The sequence below is a fragment of the Asterias amurensis genome, chromosome 7, assembly GCF_032118995.1.
Source record: "Asterias amurensis chromosome 7, ASM3211899v1".
Classification (NCBI taxonomy): Eukaryota; Metazoa; Echinodermata; class Asteroidea; order Forcipulatida; family Asteriidae; genus Asterias; species Asterias amurensis.
Window position 1 is genome coordinate 1,749,909 of NC_092654.1, and position 12,159 is coordinate 1,762,067.

The following is a 12,159-nucleotide window of genomic DNA, read 5'->3' on the forward strand; positions in this document are numbered from 1 at the left end:
TCAAAATAATTTGTTTTAGAATCGACTCTTTGGTTAGAAAAACAATAATGCACTGTGTACTTTGTCTCAAGATTCTTTTTAGCCTTCAGTAGCTTTAGAGAAAGACTCTGCAGGGTCGAAACGTCAGGCCACTAACTATTTTTTGCATTTATACCATCGATCCTTTTGGTTGTTAAGTTTGTGCAACAACTAAAGTCTGGTTCATACTTCCTGCGAATGCGATACGAATGTTGAAGTCACAAATTTGCAATGAACAATTTGCAGCGAAGCTTTGCAAGAGTTACTCAACTCTTGCACTCTTGCAAAACATTGTGACGTCAAATTCACGCCAAATTTTGTATCGCATTCCCATTTGCAGGAAGTATGAACCGGGCTGAGTTCCATTTTCTCAAGATTCTTTAAACTATTTTAATTTCTCATCAGTCATAAGAAAGGCAGCTGTATGTTCAGCGACTCGGCACAGAACAACTGCACCAAAGCGCACAGTTTGAGAGAGCTTGAGGAATGGCGGGAAAGACATCAATACCGAATGATGAAGATGAAGAAAGCCAAGGAGCAGAAACTGTTCAAATTGCCGGACCAGATCTTGAAGAAATACAACTCGCCTTCGGGTGCTGATTTGGTAAGTTGTGCATTAATACTTTACGACTGTTCAGAACTATAAGGTCCCTAAAAGGCACTGGAAACCTTTGGTAATTGTCAAAGACAAGTCTTCTCACTTGTGAAAATCTGTGAAAATTTGAAATCAATTAGTCATTGAAGTTGCGAGAGAGTAATTGAAGAAAATACCACTGTCCCACAAGTTGTGTGCTTTCAGGTGCTTGAATTCGAGACCTCAGCTGAGGTCTCAAATTCAATTCAAATTGTTTTAGCGAGATAGAGGGAGCTGTTTCTCACAATGTTAATGCTAATCAACAGCTCTCTATTGCTCGATACCAAGTAAGTTTTTATGCTAACAACTATTTTGAGTAATTACCAATATTGTCCAGTGTCTTTAACACTCATATAGGCGCCTGGGTACAACACTTCTTAATCATCTATGTAAATTGAACATCTATTCGATATTTTTGACATGTTTCAGATTGCTGATGAGTTGCCAGGAGTTCAGATAAAGTGTGAACAAGAAATCAGTCAGTTTCTGTCAACGACAGGAACGCAGATGGATTCCACATACAGCTTCAAGTGGACGTTTTTATTAAAGACTTCCACAAAGGTAAATACAAGTTTACAAATATGTAGATTTTTTTTGTCGTCCCTGGTGAAAGACTGACATATGATGTTGACTTCATCTATTAAAATCGTTTGCAGTACCCGCTGCTAAAACATAGGATTCGAACTGCCTCTAGCTTCCAGGCAATCTCGATGGTCTAGTTGGTAAGACACTGCTCTAGAATTGCAAAGGTCGTGGGTTTGAATCCCACTCGAGTAATATGCCTGTGATTTTTCACAGAACATAATTTGGAGTTTTGAAAATTAAATTAACTATAGTACACACTTTTTGTATTTTTTTCAGATACGACTCAAACAAGTTTTGTTGTTGTACGATGAGCACCGAACTCATTTTAGACTCTCCAAGCCAGCGCGTGAAACTAACGCCCAGTTGTGTCCGGGGAACTTGGTCCTCGGTGTTGACAGGCTGACATATGATGTTGACGTCATCTTCCGCTCGAAGGTCTTTGGAAGTTTCAATCAGTGGGTTGTGTTCGACATCGGCACAGAGCCTTACCTCACCCGCAAGCTTCAGGTAAGATTAAACCCGTATCCCACTTTGTACCTTACCTCACCCGCAAGCTTCAGGTAAGATTAAACCCATATCCCACTTTGTACCTTACCTCACCCGCAAGCTTCAGGTAAGATTAAACCCGTATCCCACTTTGTACCTTACCTCACCCGCAAGCTGCAGGTAAGATTAAACCCATATCCCACTTTGTACCTTACCTCACCCGCAAGCTTCAGGTAAGATTAAACCCGTATCCCACTTTGTACCTTACCTCACCCGCAAGCTTCAGGTAAGATTAAACCCATATCCCACTTTGTACCTTACCTCACCCGCAAGCTTCAGGTAAGATTAAACCCATATCCCACTTTGTACCTTACCTCACCCGCAAGCTTCAGGTAAGATTAAACCCATATCCCACTTTGTACCTTACCTCACCCGCAAGCTTCAGGTAAGATTAAACCCATATCCCACTTTGTACCTTACCTCACCCGCAAGCTTCAGGTAAGATTAAACCCATATCCCACTTTGTACCTTGCCTCACCCGCAAGCTTCAGGTAAGATTAAACCCATATCCCACTTTGTACCTTACCTCACCCGCAAGCTTCAGGTAAGATTAAACCCATATCCCACTTTGTACCTTACCTCACCCGCAAGCTTCAGGTAAGATTAAACCCATATCCCACTTTGTACCTTACCTCACCCGCAAGCTTCAGGTAAGATTAAACCCATATCCCACTTTGTACCTTACCTCACCCGCAAGCTTCAGGTAAGATTAAACCCATATCCCACTTTGTACCTTACCTCACCCGCAAGCTTCAGGTAAGATTAAACCCATATCCCACTTTGTACCTTACCTCACCCGCAAGCTTCAGGTAAAGGTTACACCAATATCCCACCTTGTACATATACCTTACCTCACCTGCAAGCTTCAGGTAATGGTTAAAACCCTACCTTATGCAGTGTCTTCTCCCTCACAGCCCTGACCTTTTTCTAAAACCAGATTCTTTGAAAGGAACCCTTGTTTTAACTTAATTTATTGACAGAAATTTTTTGCTAAAAAAAACATTCAACAGCGATCATTTCACTAACAACTCTAATTTATTTACAGAAATTTTTTGCTAAAAAAAAAATTCAACAGCGATCATTTCACTAACAACTCTACACTTCTAAAATAACAGTCCCCCCAAAAAATAGTGACTAATATAAGTACTTTTAATACTAGTTGGGGTGCTATTTATCTTTGACAGGTCCACATTGGGTCAAATCCGATACAGCCATCAGAGAGTAAGAGGAACCAAGTTGTGGAGTTATGGGACAGAAATAATCTTAAGATTGTCGCCTTTACCGAGGATGACTACGCCCCAACTAACCATGAGAAGAAGTTGATGGCCAAGTACCAGATACCGACGTCACTCGACACTCGTGGCAATGATGAACTCGGTCGAGGTAACTATAAAGAGAACATGCACACGATGCTGTATCTAGAAGAAAGGGAGTGCAATGACAGGGTGTCAAAGTAAGTCAGTCCAACTGTTGTTACATACAAATATTTTTTGAAGTGTTTTAAATAGCAGCAAAGGAGTCATACCAGTGTATGATTTCACACGTCAACATTGCCTTATATTTCTAGTTGGCAAAAACTCCTTGCAATGGCCACCATCGTTAATGAAACAAGCAGTTGTGAAAAGCTGTCATCGGCCGAGAGTCTTGTCCAGTTCTTACATACCAGGGTCCAATTCCATGGTTCTGCTTACCGCTAAATTCTGCACTTACGAACACCATTCTCTCTTCTTTCTGCGCTAGCTGTGTAAGTGTAGAATGCCCAGTAATGTGAAGTGCGCAGGCGCAAAGACTCCAAGTCCCTGCTTTCCTGTGAAATACGCTTTACATAAGCACTAATCTTCTGCAAGCGCAGATTCTTTGCTTAAGGTAAGCAGTCCCATGAAATTGGGCCCTGCACTTTTCAATTGTTTATCATCAAAGATGGCGATCAATGATGTTATGTGCAATACATTTACTGTCTTCTTTTCTCAAGAAGACGATCAGAGCATACTGATCGAAACGTCGAGTTGAAACACATGTCAATTCCTACCTGCAGCTCCACTGAGTTTCTGCATGTCTATGTTTTCTTCCTTGTAGCCCTTAACCTAGAGTGGCTTTTTCGCCTTGTTTTGGGCGACTTGCATAAAAAAAAACTTCAAAACACCGGTTCTTTTCAGAACCACCCCAACTCTTTAGAGATAGTCATTACATGGTGTTACCGTAAACCTTTCTATATTTCATTGTATTGATCGTTCATAAGTTTCTTTCAATTTGGTATCTTTAAGGTTCACCACGGAGAGCAGAATGAAATGCCTGAAGGGTATTACTATTCAGACACTAGATAGCAGTCTCACCAAATATGCTTCTGGTGATATGCTGTTCGCTCTTGTAGATCTGAAGTCGGCTCTCATGGACGACTCGGAAACGAGCCAAATCATCAATAGAAAAGTGAATAAGATGTTGATCAAATTCACTGGCTCAAACAAGGTGCATACTTTTTTGTAATCTGTTCGTGATTAATTTTTTTAGTTTTTACCCTACACCGATGTGTTTCTAAACAGCAGAGTGTGGGTTCGAACCCCAGTTGTGAAATTTGTGCCCTTAAGCAAGACACTTAACCATTGCTTCGTCCTTCAGATGGGATGTAAATTTGTTGGTCCCGTGTGTTGTGTAATGCACGTAAAAGAACCCAGTGTTCCTGGCTGGATTGGCAGGATATTGGGCCCCAGCTCCTTGTAAACCATTACATGGTTCGTCCCAGTCAGCTTGCAGTAAATACTTGGCGCTTTGTATCCTTTGGAAAATGGCGCTTTATAAATACAGTTATTATTATTATTATTATTTTCTCCAGATTTACGAAGCCCTGATTCTCCGAGACCAGAATGAGCTCGGCAGGAGTGAACACGATAGTCTGTACTTACAGCTCAGCACAGCGTGTGTCACTAAAGAGAAACTTCAAAGTGGCGCTGAGTACGATGTCCAGATTCAACTGCAGATAAACAGACTCCCATTCTGCTACATGCATTCCGCCGTGGGGAACTTGCAAAATATGGATATGGTTTTCCCGCCAAAAGATAAACCACATATGTGAGTACAACGTGAGCATTAAAGGCACCGGATACCATTGGTTATTACTCACAGTAATTGTTAGCATTAAAACTTACTTAGTAATGAGCAATAAAGAGAGCTGTTGATAAAACATTGTGAGAAATGGCTCCTTCTGAAGTGATGTAGTCTCTGAGAAAGAGGTAATTTCTCACTAAAATGTATGAATTGACCTCAGTTGAGGTCTCAAATTCAAGCATCTGAAAGCTCACAACTTGTGCAACAAGGGTGTTTGTTCTTCGACGACGACCCATTGAGTTAAAACTTTCACAGGTTTGTTATTTTATGCGGATGCCTTTGACATTTACCAAAGGTGTCCAGTGCCTTAACGACAATTTTATTGTTGTGTAGTCATTTTATTCTTTCAAGAAAGATGCTGCTGGTTGCAATTCTAGAGCATATTAATTTTTGGTTTTTACCCATATACACCGATGTGTGTAGCACTGTATACTCAGTACTTTCCCGAGTCCTGTGAAAAAAATCACAGGCATTTTACTCGGGTGGGATTCGAACCCACGACCTTTGCATTCTAGAGCAGTGTCATACCAACTAGACCACCGAGATTGCCCGGTAGCTAGAGGCAGTTCGAATCCTATGTTTTAGCAGCGGGTACTGCAAACGATTTAATAGATGTTAAATTTGCATCGGGGATAAAGATTTAACATCTATTAAATCGTTTGCAGTACCCGCTGCTAAAACATAGGATTCGAACTGCCTCTAGCTACCGGGCAATCTCGGTGGTCTAGTTGGTATGACACTGCTCTAGAATGCAAAGGTCGTGGGTTCGAATCCCACCCGAGTAAAATGCCTGTGATTTTTTTTCACAGGACTCGGGAAAGTACTCAGTATACAGTGCTACACACATCGGTGTATATGGGTAAAAACCAAAAATTAATATTCTTTATCCCCGATGCAAATTTAACATCTATTAAATTCTAGAGCAGTGTTATACCAACTAGACAACCGAGATTGCCCGGTGGCTAGAAAAGCAGTTCGGTATTCATAACATTTTTAAAAATTGTTATCCAAGTCTTTTCGTAACCAATCTTGTTTTCCTTTAAATTGTTTTAAGATTCCCTACACCCGACTCACATGACACATCAGGTGACCGCCATCAACAGCGAGCAGGGCGATTCATCGAGGAGCATGGAGGCGCCAAAGCCCAACGCATGTCTGGTGTTGGACCCCTATTGGTGTATGGTCCCTTTGGGACCGGCAAGACACGCACCTTGGCGAAAGCGGTTATAAACACCCTGAGAGCACGTCCTGATTGCAAAATCCTCATCTGTACATACACAAACAGGTGAAGATAAGAACGTGCTTAATAACACATAAGCCCCTTTCACACGAGAGGCGTTTTAGCAAGGGTCCCTTGCTAAATTGTAGCTTGTCTGTAAAATTTTACAAAATGTTCCCCGTGCGAAAGGGCAACAATTGTTTCTACTGTCTAAGTTCTTTTGTAAAATATTGGTACATTTTACAACCATGCTTAAACTAAGCAAGGGATCCCAGTTAAATTTATGTCGTGTGAATAGCACTTAAGATACTTTTATGCTCTACCAGCCAGGCTTCTGATGGATGATACCCAAGCCTACATCCGTATGGACTGTAAAGGGGGGTAACCCTGTTTCAGCCCTAGGAGAAGGTGGCAAACGACCCCTGGAAAAAATTGTTGATTGTAGCCCACACCTTGAAGTGGTCTTCAGGCCTTGTGTGTCTGGCGACTTGCATTAAAACAAAAAACAAAAACTTTCACAAATATGTTTGTTTTAATCAAGGGTGGCGGAAGATTTTTGAAGTCAGTAAATTATATTTTAGAATTCTGTACACCTACGAACAAACAAAAGTGGCAACTAATATTTTAAACATTTTATCCAAGTTTCCATTCTAAGCAGTTTCAAGTCTTTTTATTTTGTTTTAAAGCAATATCTTTAAATACTAAATGCAATTTAGTTTAAGCCAATATAAGAATTGAGCAGTGTTTTCATCACTCCGTCTTGTAACACAAAAAAAACTTTCTTTGTTGTTAAAGTGCCGCAGATTTGTACATCACTCAACACTTTGACGAGTTTGTAGGGAGCAATGGCCTTGTCAAGATGGCCCGTGTCTACGCAAAATACCGACCAATCAAAACAATCCCAGAGACAGCACGGAAGTACGCTTTCATTACAGATGGAGCGATTCGAAATCTGACAGCAAATGAGATCAAAGCGAGCAGTATTGTCATCACGACCATCACAACGTCACATAAGCTGTCACCCGCTAAGTTAAAGGGACACTTCACCCATATCTTGATTGACGAAGCTGGACACGCATTGGAGACTGAAACACTTCAACCTTTGACCTTGGCTACAGGAGATACATGCGTAGTACTCGCTGGGGATCATGTGCAGATGAGTCAAAAAGTGAGTTTTATATAACTCAAATGAGTAATCAAGTATGCCAATTGATCGACGTCAATTTTTAACCAGTGACTTTTTGAGCGTTACAATAGGTTTACAAAAATTTGACACTGAAGAAAGAGGTAATTTTAATAATCAGTACAATCAAAACGGTATTGGCAGGCATGCAACTTTTCCTTGGATCAGGTGATTTTTTCTTTTTTTTTTTTAAAGACAGTGGACACTATTGGGAATTGTCAAAGACCAGTCTTCTCACTCGGTGTATCTCAACATATGCATAAAATAACAAACTTGTGAAAATTTGAGCTTGATTGGTCATCGGAGTTGCGAGATAACTATGAAAGAAAAAACACCCTTGTCACACGAAGCTGTGTGCTTTCAGATGCTTGATTTCGAGACCTCAAATTCTAAACTTGAGGTCTCGAAATCAAATTCGTGGAAAATTACTTCTTTCTCGATAACTACGTCACTTCAGAGGGAGCTGTCTCTCACAATGTTTTATACTATCAACCTCCCCCCATTACTCATTACCAAGTGAGGTTTTATGCTGATAATTATTTTGAGTAATTACCAATAGTGTCCACTGCCTTTAAATCTCAGTTTTACCATTCAGAATAAAAAAAAAATACCATACAAACCATTGAAATTTTGTAATTACCTCTTTTTTTGGTAAAGTTACAGTTGCATGCCTGTATTGGAGTAATTACAACTGCAGTGCTCAAGCTTAATTTCCTAAAACCTAAACCTTAACATGTAATTGTTTCATGCTGCTATTTTGTTTTGTAGGTATTTTCACGCCGAGCTCGCCAAGCTAAGTTCAACATGTCGCTCCTCGAGCGTCTGTTCTACATGAAAGTGGGCAGAATACTTCTCCATTCCAACTACCGGACAAACCAGGACATCTTGAACTTCATTTCCCGAGCATTCTACCTCGGAACATCGGCTGAAAAGACAATGACTGCGGTGATTAAACACGAACCGTTTCCGGGATTCAAACATCCTTTGTTGTTCTGTACGGTCAAGGGTCAAGATCAACCAATGGGAGCTTCGTATATTAATCAACACGAGGTAAATTTGTAACACGGAAATCCGTGTGAAAAAAATGGATTCAAACGCTATTGCATTGCAGACACGTGCAAGATAACAGCTTTATTTATCGCGCCAAGTGTGTTGTCTTACATTTTAAATCTTTTACTTTTCAAAATTTTTATTCCATCAAAATTGTCAAGCTTACCTTTGATACAGAATAAAGACTTCTGTAGATTGCAAGTTTAAATTCACTTTGTATACACAATGAAAACTGCACCTATAGGCCATTCGCCCTTAGGTGTATGTTTAAGTGGTTTGCGAACAAAACATTGGCAAACAGGAGGTGAGCTTAACTAACATCAGCTGAAATAGAAAGGAAAATCAACATTAAAGAGTAAAATAAAAAAATTAACTGAATTTAATTACAATCCACTTATCCTTGACCCTAAGCATTACTGATAATAAAATATTTATCTCAAATCTAATTGTCAATGTGCGTTGATTTTTCAGGTGGACCAGCTAGTGGTCAACGTTCAATTCCTACACAACAACTGGCCAGAGGAAAAGTGGGGGGCAGTTGACAAGAACAGTATCGCCATTGTTACTCCCTACAAGATGCAGGTATGTTTTTTAAAATAATAATATAATATTTGTTTTTGTTGTAAAACATTATTTTAAGTGCAAAGATATTAGCAAAAGTGAACTGGGAACTTTGTCTCATATTCACATAGGAATGACGGTAAAAAAAAGGCTCTACTTGGACAGTTGTCAAAATGGATAATTGACCAGCAAGTTCACCTGTTGATCAACAAAACATTGATCAAGGCCCAATTTCATAAAACTTCTTACTGCGCAATTCCGTTCTTATGACACCCTGTAAAGCATATAATTTGTTGGGCAGTAAGCGCAGAATCCTGCGGGAAGCAGAGCTATGAAGTTGGTTGCAGATAGCTGAATATCTCTAAAATAATGTATTTTTCTATGCTTTAGGTAAACCTGATTCGCCAAGAGCTGCGAAAAGTCCGCCTTCATCACATCGACGTAGGAATAGTCGAAAATGTGCAAGGTACAGTTTTGTGTATATGTTATTTCAACAAATTGCGCCACAGCGTCTTTAAAACATAGGTCTCATAATTCAAAGCATAGACTCACATCTTGCAGGAAATTCTGTATGTTACAGCGCCAGGAGTGTCACTGAGTACAGCGCCAGGAGTGTCACTGAGTGACGGACATGTGCGCTATATCAGAAGCCACAATTATTATCATTGCTAAAATTCATTTTTGAGAGAACTTTAGTGAAGCTACTTACAATAATGATCTCTGTAGCATAACACCTTCTTTTATTAAAGTAGCTTCAAGCTATCCTTAGAAATATCTATTGATCTTATAAAATGCAGTTATATGACAATTTGTTTTGACCAGAAGGGGACCAGTACACTGTCTTCTTTTTAAGAATGGAGTAATTGTTGCTATTTTTAGCTGTTCCGACCTTGTTTTCGTCGAGATTTTTATTATTTTTATTATTATTATTATTCTTTGTTTCCGCCTAAAACCCCATAGCGTTTGTACAGCGTTTTTGTTCAGGCCCCTCCTACTAAAGTATTAGGATAAAATAGTTAAATCATATATCAAATTGAAGCTTAGAGCCTAAGCTTTACTCTAATAAAAAAGTGTAAAAATTCTTCATTAATTTACCAGGTGGTCTTCATTTGAATTTTTAATTTGTAAACTTGATGCAGTCACTTTCATGTTATTGTGAAATATTCTCTTTGGTAAATGCCATACAGTATGTACCTATCATGAGTTGTGACTTCTTGAGATGAGTCTACGCGTTTGAACATAACTGGATGCAGTCACTTCCATGTTATTGTTAAACATTCTCTATGGTAAATGCAATTCAGTATGTACCTATCATGAGTTGTGACTTCTTGAGAGGAGTCTACTCAAGTCTCTTTTTCTTGTTTTTCTACATACGTTTGGACCACAGCGTAGTGTCTGTTTCTTCGTTTCCTAACCGAGTTCTGGACTAATATGCTTTGTACACGAAGGCTTAGGGTTTTCGTTTAACGAACGTGCGTATATTAATAGGGGTTTTTGACGACGTCGACATACCATGGTGTCCACAGAATTACACTAAACTTAAACAGTTTGAAGATAATGACAGTTGAAAGCTTCCCTTAAAATATTACTTGCTGTGGTGTTGTAGTTTTTGAGAAATGAGTGAAAAAATGTCAAATTTAGACTCCGAGGTGGCGTCCTCCGTGGACGAACGTGCGTAATTGAATAGGGGTTTTTGACGACGACAACGTCGTCGTCAAAAACCCCTAAAGGCATCTAATACTACATTTCAACCCTACTTAATAGTTAAAGGCGTCAGCAGTTCATATTTAGTGACAATGTTCGCAAAATCATGAAACAAGAATTATTTCGCCGGATCATAATCCCCTCTGTTGATATACATACATGTAAACCCTCGTATTATGCATTGGCCCTCATAGCCTAGTGGTCATCAGTCGCGCTTACCTCACTGATATGTGCGAGTTGGAATATGCGCAGGGGATCAATATTGTTTTTATCCCCCAAAACTAAAAAAATATTTCTTTTTGTAATATTTAAGTTAGATTCTTATCTTTATATCGATAGTGTTGCCTTTTCTTTTTCTCAATTGTTAGCCCAACATAACATGTGTGCATGCATGACACTATGATGTTTGAAAAACACAGTAAGCGGAAAATGGTGATCATAAGCGCAGAGTTTGGTGATTAAGAGTTCTGTGAAATCAAATCGTACTAGATCAAACATCAAACCACTGACCCCCAAAAATGTTAAAAATCGTAATTAATTAACCACGTGACCCATATTTGCATATTTAATTGGGAAAACTTTGTAGCACCATATCTCAAGAAGTACACTGCCGTTTTTTAGACTGTTTGTAGTTAAAGACTCCTTGGGGATTGGAGATTAATTTTGAAAAACCGTGACCCCAAGTTGACCTCTACTTCCGGGTCAACCCAAAGTGTGGCAATATCGATTTTCAAACTGTTCTCAGTTAGAGACTCCTTGGGCATTGGAGATTAGCCTTAGGTTACCATGACCCCATGTCAACCTCTACTTCCGGGTCAACCGGAAGTGGCACCATAACTCATTCAGCATTTTCTTCTTTTTTTCAATGATAGACTCCTTGGTCATTTTAGCTCATAATCCAAGCAAAAGAACACGGAACAGCTTTGTGTTTGTTCACAAACACCTAATGTCTAGTTTCTATTTTGTTTTTGTTTTTCAGTAGTTAAAAAACTCTGTTTTCAACATAGGCCCTAACTGTTAATAATTTGTTACAACTCAACAGGGAGGCAGTTTCGTGTGTTGGTGATCAGCACAGTGCGTACACGTAGCACGCTAAACAAGACCCAGATGACAACCTACGTATCAAGTATAAGTCCAGCGACTCGTCCCGATGAGATCTACGACTATGGGTTCCTGTCCGACCACAGGCTTCTGAACACAACCATGACCCGAGCACAGTCCCTCGTCATGGTCGTTGGGGATCCAACTGCCCTGTGCTCGGAGGGTGAATGCTCCCAGACGTGGAGGAAATACTTGGAGAAATGTGAGGAAAAGGGGACTCTGTTTCCAACAGTAAGTTGGTTACTTCTTTTAAAAGTTTCCCATTGACTTTAAGATTTTTAAATGTAGGTGTCCTTTGAAAAATGGCCACGTTAGGCGAGAAGACTGAAATAATGTTCTATTAGGGGACGTTTAAAGTGCCAGGAAGAACAATAAAAGGAAATAAACGCAGCGCAATTCTGACCAACGCCTTGTCCTCCCAAAGCTGACAGTTCAAGCCTGCTCCTCCCCTCCCAT

General features: G+C 39.7%; 1 protein-coding gene across 4 annotated transcripts in view; it reads left to right on the plus strand.

Moving 5' to 3' along the window:
* Positions 1-12,159, plus strand: part of LOC139939620 (3'-5' exoribonuclease HELZ2-like) — a 43,477-nt gene that overhangs the window by 15,420 nt on the left and 15,898 nt on the right. For all 4 annotated transcript variants that reach the window (XM_071935658.1, XM_071935661.1, XM_071935660.1 and 1 more), the window contains exons 16-27: positions 424-622; positions 1,082-1,213; positions 1,514-1,744; positions 2,968-3,236; positions 4,048-4,249; positions 4,614-4,849; positions 5,940-6,170; positions 6,900-7,272; positions 8,056-8,337; positions 8,809-8,919; positions 9,289-9,364; positions 11,645-11,934. In XM_071935658.1, the coding sequence (XP_071791759.1) occupies positions 424-622; positions 1,082-1,213; positions 1,514-1,744; positions 2,968-3,236; positions 4,048-4,249; positions 4,614-4,849; positions 5,940-6,170; positions 6,900-7,272; positions 8,056-8,337; positions 8,809-8,919; positions 9,289-9,364; positions 11,645-11,934 (2,632 nt within the window). The remainder of the gene's footprint in view (positions 1-423; positions 623-1,081; positions 1,214-1,513; positions 1,745-2,967; positions 3,237-4,047; positions 4,250-4,613; positions 4,850-5,939; positions 6,171-6,899; positions 7,273-8,055; positions 8,338-8,808; positions 8,920-9,288; positions 9,365-11,644; positions 11,935-12,159) is intronic.